At 49.5% G+C, this 12,056-nt stretch overlaps 1 protein-coding gene across 1 annotated transcript in view; it reads left to right on the top strand.

Annotated features, from left to right (window-relative positions):
* Positions 1-1,707: 1,707 nt before the first annotated feature.
* Positions 1,708-12,056, top strand: part of ERCC4 (ERCC excision repair 4, endonuclease catalytic subunit) — a 30,186-nt gene continuing 19,837 nt past the window's right edge. The window contains exons 1-4 of the mRNA XM_002711758.5: positions 1,708-2,696; positions 3,943-4,123; positions 9,454-9,649; positions 10,862-11,069. Of these exons, the coding sequence (XP_002711804.2) occupies positions 2,490-2,696; positions 3,943-4,123; positions 9,454-9,649; positions 10,862-11,069 (792 nt within the window). The 5' untranslated portion in view covers positions 1,708-2,489. The remainder of the gene's footprint in view (positions 2,697-3,942; positions 4,124-9,453; positions 9,650-10,861; positions 11,070-12,056) is intronic.

Genomic DNA, 12,056 nt, shown 5'->3' with positions numbered 1-12,056 from the left:
ATAGTTCTTGCCAGAGTGTTGGTTATAAAAGCCAAATTCAGCTTGCCCCCCCACCCTGCTTCCTGGCTCACCTGCCTCAGGCATTCCCCAAACTCCAAACCAACGGAGCCACCTGATCTTGGAATCTCCCAACGTGAGCTGAAATACACCTCTTCCTTCCCAAGTAGCTTCTCGGGTATTTTAGTTGTGGTAATGATAGACTAACACACCACCATTGGACATTTGGGAGAAATGTGCAAAAAAGAATGATCGTTCACCCACTGATAGGGCAAACCAACCCCTTCACACGCAAGCTCCCCACTAGAACACACATTCCAAGGCGACAGGGCTTTGGCCTGCTTTGTCCACTGATGACCTCCCAGCACTTACTACAGTGCCTCACGCACGGGTGCCCAATACATAGCCTCTGGGTGACTAACTCTTCCTGCTGAGTATCTATAACGGCATATAAATGGTCTATATAGAAGGACCCATTATGCTCCAGAATGATGGCTTCACTGTACGCTGCTCTCTACGGTAGTTTTGTTTGGATCAGTGAAGGACACGTCTGGAGCTCGGTGCTTGTGTGTTCATTCCCTATGGCTGCTGAAACAGGTCCCCCCCACACACAGCAGCAGCACAAATCCATTACCTGGAAGTCAGAAGTGGGACTGAGCAGGGCTCCGCTCCTCTGCAGGCTCTAGGGGAAGACCCACTTGTTTGCCCCTCTCACAGCACTCAGCTCGGCTTCCTCTGTCACCTCTCCTCTGACGCTGACCCTCCCACCTCTGTCCCTAAGCATCTTTGGGACTACAGTGTGCCCGCCTGGATGATCCAGTTTAATCTCCCCATCTCCAGATCCCGAAGTGAATCACTCTGCACAGTCCCCTACGCCATGGAGGATAGCACACAGGTTCCAGGAATTAGGATCTGCACATTCGTCAGGGGCCATTATTCTGCCTACCACAGCTTGGGAACCTGGGTAAAATCAGCCTTGTCATTTCAACAAGTATTTCCAAAATAGCTGCGGAGTCCTGATGACCACATCCTGACCAGATCTAAGAAACACACCAGCTCCAGGTCCTGGCTCACGGTGGGTAACATCCCTGAGCCTCCACACTGCTCACTGCAGAGCGGGACAGACTAACCTCACAGGAGAGCCGGAGGTAGTGTGTGCAGAGGTCTCCTTCCACTTCCCCAGGGCTCAGGCATTACCGTGTGCCCTTCTCATCCGGACAAAATGCAAGCCAAGTCCTGGATGGAGCCTGCGACTGCGGCTATGACTATAAATTGGCTCGGGCTTTCTGGAGGGCAGGTGGCTATGGGAATGCAGTGAAAATCGCACAAAGCTTTGTTCTCTTTCTCCCAGGAATTAGCCCTGTCTAGGAGCGTCTCTTGAGGGCACGAGTACCCTGATGTACACAGATGTTTAGTGAAACAGTATTTACAACACTGGGAGCGAGGGCAAAACAACGTAATGTCTCTATCTCATAAGGTGCAAGGTCAACCAGCCCAGTCCGGCCACGGGACAGAAATCCCAACCACCCGGCCTCAACAGCTTGACCCCCTGGGAGGACAGGAACCGCGTTCAGAGGTTTGCCAATGGGAGTGATTGGAGGCCGCTGAAATCGGGGTTGCGTGTTATCTGTTCTCAATGAGAGAACTCTGTGCGATGGGTTCAGGTAGACACAGAGGGGAAATACGTAAATACACAGATCGCGAGGCCGCAGTGTGGTCTGGGGAGCTCGGTGCGCGGGTCTCCACTCTCCCACTGCGGAAGTCGGCCCGGGGAGCCGTGTGGACACGGGCCCAGCGCGGACCCAAGCCCAGCCAAGCTGTCTCTCCAGCGGACGGCGCCACGCCGCTTCACATCGCGCGCGGCTCGGGGGCTCGAAACCTTTCGAGGCAAACGAGGCCCGTCCTCTGCCCGGCCAAGGGCGGCCCAGACCTGCCCCAGGACAACAGGGGCTTCCGACTGGAATCCGACCGCCGTCCGCACGGTCGACGTCGGCGGCTCAGCTCCGCACTCACTTCCGGTCCCCGTGCGTTGGGGTCGCTCGCGTTCTAGATCTACGACTCCCAGGGAGGCAGCTGGTAACATCCCGGGATGGCCGCCTGAGCTTTGGCGGCGACACGGAAACTCGCCGACTTTCGGCTCCGCTCGGCTCCATTCGCTCTCGGGATCGGCTCTCTTCGACTCCTCTTCGGATCATCCTCTTCTCGGCCTCGGCTCCTTTTCGGCTATTTCCGGCTATCTCTCGTCTCCTCAGAACCGGCGCTCCTCGGCCGCCTTCGGTCTCGCTCGTCAGGACTCGGCTCCTCTTCGGCTGCGTTCAGCCCGCCCTCTCGGGGGTCGGCTTTCTTCGGGTGATTCTCGTCACGGCCTCGGTTCCTCTTCGGCTGCGGTCGGTCGGCTATCGTCGGATCCGACTCGGGTGTTCTTCGGCTGCGTTCGGCCCGTGCTCGTCTCGGACTCGGCTCTCTTCGGCTGCGGCCCCGGAAGAGCGCCCATGGAGTCGGGAGTGCCGGCGCAACGCACTGCCATGGCGCCGCTGCTGGAGTACGAGCGGCAGCTGGTGCTGGAACTGCTGGACACCGACGGGCTGGTAGTGTGTGCCCGCGGGCTCGGCGCGGACCGGCTCCTCTACCACTTCCTCCGGCTGCACTGCCACCCCGCCTGCCTGGTCCTGGTGCTCAACACGCAACCGGCCGAGGAGGTGCGGCCGCCGCCGCGCGCGGCTGAAGGGAGCGGGCTTGTCCCGAGCGGCCGGATGCGGGCCTTGGCTCCCATGGGGGCCCCTGACAGCGCTAGAGGGGGCTCCGTGGGGTTGCGGGGCCAAGAGAGGGAGGGTGTTGAGTCGGGGGACCTTGAAGCAGACGCAGATCCCTGACCCCGCGCGAGGGCACTGAGGGAACGGCGGGGACCCCAAGGGGGACGCGGGTCTCCAGGACATTAAGGGGATTAGAGGGCCCCCCAAGGGAGCGGGAGGGATGGCGGGGACACAGAGACGGGGGCGCCGAGAGTTTGCGTGGCGGTCCCTACGGGGAAGCAGAGACGGCTGGCAGGAGTAACCAGGGCGTCCACAGGTTGGCTGGCAGGGGGCTTCTGGGGGTAGCGCAGGGGCACCCCGCAAGGGGGCCCGGTGGGGGTGGAGGGCTCCGAGGGTGGCGGGAGACGCCGTCTGGGCAGACCCCGTTGCGGGGAGGAGAGGCTGGGGCAGGGGTCCCTCCCCAGGGCTGCGGGGACAGAGCCGGGAGCTGAGGACCGTAGGGATGGGGAGAATGGGGGTGTGCCGGTGCTGGGGGCTGTTGAGAGGGTTCAGGCCAGTGATTGCATTCCTCGAGGGTGGCCTCGTTTGAGGACTGGCAGCCGGCGGGGTTCCTGGGGGTGTGTACGGCGGAGGTGGTACTGCGCTGGGGGTCCAGGCCCAGCAGGGCTGGGGAACCTTTGACTGCCGATGATCAGTTTCGGAATTCGCCTGCTGTCGCTTTGCTGCTGAGTTTGGAGTCCTGCCTGGGGTTGCCTTGGCAGGGCCAGACCGCATTCCCCACCCCTGGGCCCAGGGACATCACAGAGCCCCTCTGGGGTGGGTCTGGACAGAACTCACAGTCTAACACACTGCCTGGGAAAAAGCTTCCCTTAGCTCCTCCCAGGTCACGGTCGGCTGCACACCTGGCTTAGCTGCGAAGTGTTTTCTGGGTAGCAGAATTATGACCCAGACATTTTGAAATTATTATTATTTTTGGTTAAAGAGCTAATAAGGACTGAAGTGCAATTATTCCTTGGTGTAAACCCAAAAACTAAAAGAAAATCCTAGTGAAATGTAGACCAGATGATCAACATGAAGTGGTAACTTAGTCTGTATATCCATTATCAAGTTCAGTATCCCCAGGAAAGGGCATCAGTTTAAACACCTGCAACTTATTTTAAACAGCCTGCTAATCAAGTTTGATTTGATTTAGGAGTACTTTATCAATCAGCTGAAGATAGAAGGCGTTGAGCACCTCCCTCGCCGAGTAACCAATGAAATCGCAAGCAACAGTCGCTATGAGGTTTACACACAAGGTGGTGTCATATTTGCCACAAGTCGAATACTCGTGGTTGATTTCTTGACTGATAGAATACCTTCAGATTTAATTACTGGTAAGAATTTGAAATCTTTAATCGTTGTTCATAAACTTGTACACCTTCATTTTTGTCCCCTGTGCTAAACTGAACTGTAGAATCTTCCGTTCCGTAGGCGTCACTGCGTCTGTGTTCAGCGTGGTACGTGCAGAGGTTAGCACAATACCTCACATGCTGTGAGTGCTCAGTAAATATCTTTAGTCATACCTCCCTTAACAGGATTACTTTCTAAAAAACTACATTATCAGGCAATTTTGTGGCAGTAGAGACATCACAGGATGTACTTAGACAAACCTAGGTGGTAGGGGCCCATTACCTGATGCAACCAAGGGGCGAGCTAAACGTGGCGTGTGTGAGGCTGGCGCCAGCATCACATGACGTACTGTTTTACAGTCCGCTGTGTTTGTCAGGTGGAGGGAATACTCTAAAATCATAAAAAGGACAGGAAGTGCACAGAGCAGTACTGCAGCCGTCTGTTGTCAAGTGTTGTGTACCATCCATGGTGGTATGTGGTGTACGCCTGTGGGACAGGCAGGGTACGCACCAGCATCACACACACGAGCGGGGAGCGTGTCGTGCTGCTACGTTAGGACAGCTCCGAGGCACATGGAGGTCTCCATAATCTTACAAGACCCCCATCATATATGCCGTCTGTCTTTGCAACAGGATTCGGCACTCGACTGTATGTAAAAGATTGATGAAGATTGATTTTTCCTTGTTTTCTAAGTTCATATTCGGGAACTAGTTGTAATTGGCTGGCATGTGCTTTGAGAACTTAATCCACTTTGAGATGTTTTTAAGTGATCTTTCTGTGTTTCCAAAAGTATTTGGTTTTCCTCTTTATGGGTATTTTGAAATTAAATCAAAGAGTTGCCTAATTATTTTGGGAAAAAAGGTTTAACTTTAGCTAGAATTACTATAGAAAGGGCATCAGCGTTCCTTCTGATTTGTCTTTCAGAAACTTTCTCATCTCCTCCAAGATGATTTAGGGGCCCTGCCTGGGAGCCCTCAGATTGCCCGGGCTTTGCCCAGTACACTGCTCAGAACACTGCGTCGTGTTTGCCTGGGTATTGTGTGTCTCACTCGTGAGCTAAGGAATGACTTGTTCATCCCAAGCCAAAGAGCTTTGCATGACAGGTGCCAAACACATCTTTGATGGATGAGTGACAGAGGGGTGTGCTGTGACCTTCAGTGTACTTCTGAGGGCAGAGGGCTAGGGAGTTCATGACCCTGCTTTGCACTGTGCCTGTGTGTTGCCCTGAACACAGGCGACCTTCCAGGATGTTCAGGAGTAAGTGTGGGTGAGTGTTCTGCTCACCTTCTGTAATGCTTGTAATGCTACAAGCAGTGGCATGGCCCTGCAGTGGGACTCCCTGACTCTGAATTCCAGCGCTCTCTCTGCTTACAAAGCAAGTGCCTTAAATTCCGTGGGCCTCAGTGTTCTCATTTCTTAGAGGAAGAAATCGTGCCCCCCAGTTACCCTAAGGATTCAGTGTGGTGAAATAAATTGCTTGGTATAGAGACTTGGTGACGGTAAACTCTTAATAAATGAGAGCAAAGAAAAAACAAGTATTGGTGCTTTGTAACCAGGAATCTTGAACATCATTTAAGCCTTACTGTTTGCTGCTTTCTTATAATGTTGGTTTTCTTGAGGTTGATAAAATAAAAAAGATCCCATTGATTCTACCACTAGATGTCAGCATTGCTCTGACTTTCAGTTACAGCTCGGCCTAAGGAGCCCAAGAGCAATGTGAGTGCAGTCAGAATCTAGCATAGAGGTGGCTCCTAATCAGAAGTGCCACACAGCACACTCTCATGCATATACACACACACCACACACACCACACACACACACCACACACCACACCACACACACACACACACAGGTGGCTCCTAATCAGAAGTGCCACACAGCACACACTCATGCATATACACACACACACCACACACCACACACACACACACACACAGACACAGGTGGTTCCTAATCAGAAGTGCCCCCCACACCACACACACACACCACACACACACACACACACACAGACACAGGTGGTTCCTAATCAGAAGTGCCCCCCACACCACACACACACACCACACACACACACACACACAGGTGGTTCCTAATCAGAAGTGCCCCCCCACACACACACACCACACACACACACAGGTGGTTCCTAATCAGAAGTGCCCCCACACACACACACATACACCACACACACACACACACACAGGTGGTTCCTAATCAGAAGTGCCCCCACACACACCACACACACACACACACAGGTGGTTCCTAATCAGAAGTGCCCCCCACACACACACCCTTTGTTATCCAGCCCCAAGCAGGAATGGAGCTGGAGTTGGTTGGCTGCATGGAGCACAAATGAATGCCAGAAACAAGTTCTTTCAGATTCCTTCCCTAGATTAGCTCCTGGAGCCCCCGAGAGAGCTTCCAGCAAAGCTCGGGGGGACCCCAGGATAGTCCCAAAACATACAACCCTCTGGAAAGTAGGGAACCCCCCGGCCCTCACTTCCTCCCCTGCCCACCACCCTAGGTGTTGTGGGGTATAAATACCTACGCAGGTGTGCCTGCAAAAGACAAGTCAGAGGATGTCTCCATGGCTGGAAGCGAGCCTGGTATCTCTGGAACATTTTTTGGGAAATTAAAGAAAAAAAAGTTACATGTTAGATTTGTGTACCCAGTGCTGTAATTTTATTTTCATTCAACAAACATTTAACTTAGTAAGCGCACCTTGTTTTGCCAGAGGGTGCAGAAAGGTGAAAGAAACAGGTGAATTCTTGAGTTAGACTGCTGCTGATTTTGGACTTAGCTAGTACCAGCTGTGTGTGCCTAGCTGAATTTCCTAATGTCTCTGTGCCTCAGTTTACTTGCCTGTCGACTGGGCAGAATAATAGTACCTTCCTCCCGAGATGACTGCAGGGGTGAATTGCAATGATGTAAGTGATGTCCGTAGCATTGTAGCATCTAATAAGCATTCTGTAATCAGTACCTATTGCTAATGATGTGCGTGTCTTCAAGCAGTTTAGTGAAGGGGATTTGTAAAGAGGCAATTCTAAGAACGTATGAGGTACACGTGTCATAGGGGCATAAAACTGGAAGTAGGCTTCTTAGGCACTAGTCTGCCCCCAGAGGCCTCACCTGCTCTTAGTGCTTTTAGTTTTAATTTTGTCAAAGAGGAGCGACCTGAGGCGATGTCACTTTGTAGGAAAACATAGCTTTACCACAAGATTGAAACCACGGGCCTCCCACTTACTGGATGAGCTTGGTCAAGTTGCTTCCATCTCTTGGTCTTTAATAATATCTCACCCATAGAATTATCCTGAGCACTAAATGAAACAAAAATCTGTAAGAGGACCAACCCAGTACCTGGGATACTGTGTAGTTATCCTCTCCTTCCTCGGATTTCTAAAAGAATGGTACTCTACTGGAGCGTTTTCTTAAATTGAGTTCATGTTTTCTTTAAAGTCTATTTTTATTCTTAACTTCATGTGATATTTCAACTCAGGCTAACAAAGTATGGCCCACAGAGACCTAGGAAATACACACCTCCTGTGTACAGAATATTTTCTGAGTAATAAATTAATATGTGCATGTGCTGGAGTTAGTGGAAATCCTTTGTAAGCGTCTAAGTAACACCATTGATTTGTACTACATTTGGAAAATAACTTGCTTAGCAAGAGTAAATTTAGTTCCATCCACGTTGGATCCAAAAAGTAAACAAGTAAATGGTAGACTCTGAATTGATTCTATTGAACTGCTGGAAGTGGTCATAAATCACCATTAGCATCATTTTATGGACCCTGTAAGTGACAAGAACGGAATCGAAAACCTGTAAGCACATTTTTAGCAAATAAACAGCATGATTCAGATGAAAAAGCCTGCAAATCATCATAGGATAGTTGGGTTTCTGATCCAGAAATGATATCTGTGTCATCTCACATTCTCCATAACTTGTCACTGTGTCCAAAGGGCATATATGTGTGGGAGATCTTATAGTCCAGTGAGCTTATTTTATAAATAAGGAAACGTGTACACTTGTCCTTGTTTTTAAGATTCAGAGATGTCGAGCCGGCGCCGTGGCTCAATAGGCTAATCCTCCACCTTGCGGCGCCGGCACACCGGGTTCTAGTCCCGGTCGGGGCGCCGGATTCTGTCCCGGTTGCCCCTCTTCCAGGCCAGCTCTCTGCTATGGCCAGGGAGTGCAGTGGAGGATGGCCCAGGTGCTTGGGCCCTGCACCCCATGGGAGACCAGGAAAAAGCACCTGGCTCCTGGCTCCTGCCAGGATCAGCGCGGTGCGCCGGCTGCAGCGGCGGCCATTGGAGGGTGAACCAACGGCAAAAGGAAGACCTTTCTCTCTCTGTCTCTCTCTCTGTCCACTCTGCCTGTCAAAAAAAAAAAAAAAAAAAAAAAAAAAGATTCAGAGATGTCACTAGGCTAATCCTCTGCCTTGCGGCACCAGCATACCGGGTTCTAGTCCAGTTGGGGTGCCGGATTCTGTCCCGGTTGCCCCTCTTCCAGGCCAGCTCTCTGCTGTGGCCAGGGAGTGCAGTGGAGGATGGCCCAAGTGCTTGGGCCCTGCACCCCATGGGAGACCAGGATAAGTACCTGGCTCCTGCCATCGGGTCAGCACAGTGTGCCGGCCGCAGCGCGCTGGCCGCGGCGGCCATTGGAGGGTGAACCAACGGCAAAGGAAGACCTTTCTCTCTGTCTCTCTCTCTCACTGTCCACTCTGCCTGTCAAAAAAAAAAAAAAAATTCAGAGATGTCTTGATCACACTCCCTCCCAAAAAATTGTTAAATATATTCATTAGAGAGTTTTATTTTAGATGGATTAATTTACCTCTTAATTGAATATATTCTGATTCTGCAAATTGAATGACTTTCATAAGTGATAGACATGTTTCCTGAACTTTTAAAATGCAGCTATTTTGTATAATCCACATCGAATCTTGTATAAAAAACCTCTTCCTCCAACACTCCTGACACACTGCACCCCAGGGCCTTTGTTCTTGCTCCCTCGCCCCAGAACTCTCTAGGGCACGATGATCGTAAACTCGCCTCCTCCTCTCCATCCACCCATCGCACACCTTCTTTTCCTTCTCGGATTCATTTTGTCTGCTTCGCTCCTGTAGTATACTGAATATTCTACTGTTCCCATCGTTTATCATTAAGTTCCGCAGGAGCAGGGACTGACATCTGTTGTTTGAGGCTAGAACAGTGCCAGGAGTCACACCTGTGTCAGGCAGGCACTCCGGAAACATGTGAATGAGTGAGCGAGCGTGGAAGCTACTGGTCTGCTCTGTGATCTGAATTGTGATTCCCCTCCCAGGCATCCTGGTGTACAGAGCTCACAGAATAATCGAATCTTGTCAAGAAGCGTTCATCTTGCGCCTCTTTCGCCAGAAAAACAAACGAGGTTTTATTAAAGCTTTCACAGACAACGCCGTTGCCTTCGATACCGGTTTCTGCCACGTAGAGAGAGTGATGAGAAATCTTTTTGTGAGGAAGCTGTATCTGTGGCCGAGGTAAGTAGCACCATGTGACGGACTTTTTGTGACACAGTCTGTTGTAACTCACGTAATGTCAAATGCCCTGTAATGGCACCTGACAGATGCCAGTCAGCTTCGTAACAAACAAATCCATGTAACCATGTGGCTACCACATTTGTGGTTCTTTATTTTCTTTTAAGGTGAATAATTAAAAAAAAAAGATTTATTGGTTTGAAAGGCAGAGCACTAGAGGCAGCAGGGCCCCGGGGATGGTGGGGTGGGGTGGAGAGGGAGGAGAGAAACGGGCTGGGGAGAGGGAGGAATGTCTTCTACCTGCTGCAAATAACCACCACAACAGCCAGGGCTGGTCCAGGCTGGTGCCAGGAGCCCAGACTCTGTCAGGGTCCTCCGCAGGGGTGGCAGGGGCTCAAGCTCCCGGGCCATCGTCTGCTGCTTTCCCAGGCACATTAGCAGGGAGCTGGATGAGAAGCGGAGCAGCTGAGCCCCTCTGGGATGCCACTGTCATGAGCAGTAGCGGAACCCGCTGCGACCCTCCTTGTGGTTCTTTGGGAAGCTGAGGGATGCGATGGTTCTTTTCCTGGTAGCATATCACATCCGTTCAGGACAGCTGCTTCATTCTTGTCCATTTGGTGACCCACACAGCAGGTTGAGGTGAACTGCAGGTTTCCTGGCTGCGACCATCACTTCCACTTTGAAGATTGTCCATCCAAGAAAAAAGGCATGAAGATCTTGAAGAATTTATGTAAATGTCTAGGAAAAACATGCTTCCATTTTCACACACTGTTGCAACCTGTGCTAATACTCACATGTATTTTGGTTCTACATTACTGTATGTTGTTTTAAGAATAGTTGTAATATTTTTCCTTCCTTATCATACCTTATTTCAGAGGTCTACAAACTTTTCCTGTAAACAGTTGGAGAGTGAATATTCTGGGCTTTGCAGGCCATTTGGTTTGTCGCAGTTCCTCTGCCCTGCTGTGGAAGCAGGAAAGCAGCCCTAGACGGGTGTGGCCATACGCTAGTGAGGCCGCGCAAACCGGCTTCGGCCCCCACTGTGGCCTGCCGGCTCCTGCCCTATCTGAATAAGGCTGCCATTCAAGGAGGTGCAAAGTATTCTTCAAAACATTGTCTTGCTTCCCATTTTGTTTGTTTCCCGTTGCATTCACGAGAGCTCTAAGTAGGTGGCTCTCGAAACTAGAAAGTATTTGAAAAGCATTTGTCCCTTAGGTTCCATGTGGCAGTACACTCGTTTTTGGAACAGCACAAACCTGAAGTTGTAGAAATTCATGTTTCTATGACACCTGCCATGCTTGCCATCCAGACTGCTATCCTGGACATTCTAAATGCTTGTCTGAAGGAACTGAAGTGCCATAACCCGACGCTTGAAGTGGAGGATTTGTCCTTAGAAAACGCTATCGGAAAACCTTTTGACAAGGTACTCCTTTTCTTTTCCTTTTAAAGCACAACTTGTTATGTTGTGATTTTAAAGAATGCAAGCTATTATAATATTTGCAATGTTCGTAATAGGAATGGACTGTTATTTTAGAAATAGGAGATGATTTAAAGTCTAGCAGTAAGGCGTGGATTGGCATGTAAGCGTAACTTTGAGTTTTGTGGTTACACAGTGTAATCAAGAGGAAGATAAAAAGCTTTTTTGCTCTGAAATGGCATTTGGATATCTACTGGTAGAAGAGTTTTACGTAAGAATGCATCGTATTTGTGCATGAATTCACAGTCTCTCTTGGACTAGAGTCCCTTGGATGACTGTTCATTCCTGAGACACGGGAGACTTGCTCTCTTAAAATTACATTCTGAACTGAAAAAATGGTAAGGCTTTAGTTCAACACGTCTTGCTTCTAACGAATTTTTTATCATAAATGACTATTAATGCAGATGTGTAAATGTGTAATATTGAGTTGTAAGTTCAGGGAACGCCAACTTACCAAAAATTTCAGCCTTTTTTGCCTGTTTTGGTAAAACACTTTCCTGTCTGAAATTCAGAACTAATCTCCATGTCACTGGAAATAATGCATAATGATTTTAAAAACTGGAAGAACTTAACTTTTCTTCTAGAAAGTCAATTTACTGTGGAATATTGATACGTTAAACTTTATATATTCCTAACGTGTGTCATAATTTAGTGCATGTTGATTTAAAAAAAAAAACTTCAGATTCTTTTAATAGAATGCATATGTCCCTAGAAAAATAAAATATGTATGTTTTCCACCAGATTTCTGTTTATCACCCCTAACCAGTAAGATTCAAAGCATAGATATTTCTTTAGTAACTACATCTAAATATATATACAGCTTGTGTCGTGTTTAAAATTTTAAACTTTTGTAGGTTACTTTACAAAAGAAGCATGTAGTTTAATGTCCCAGCAGGATAACCTGCTTCATTTTCACATGTGTCCCAGTGTGGA

Source organism: Oryctolagus cuniculus, chromosome 19 (genome assembly GCF_964237555.1).
Source record: "Oryctolagus cuniculus chromosome 19, mOryCun1.1, whole genome shotgun sequence".
Lineage (NCBI taxonomy): Eukaryota > Metazoa > Chordata > Mammalia > Lagomorpha > Leporidae > Oryctolagus > Oryctolagus cuniculus.
The sequence above is the reverse complement of the archived record's forward strand: the minus strand, read 5'-3'. Positions and strand labels throughout refer to the sequence as shown.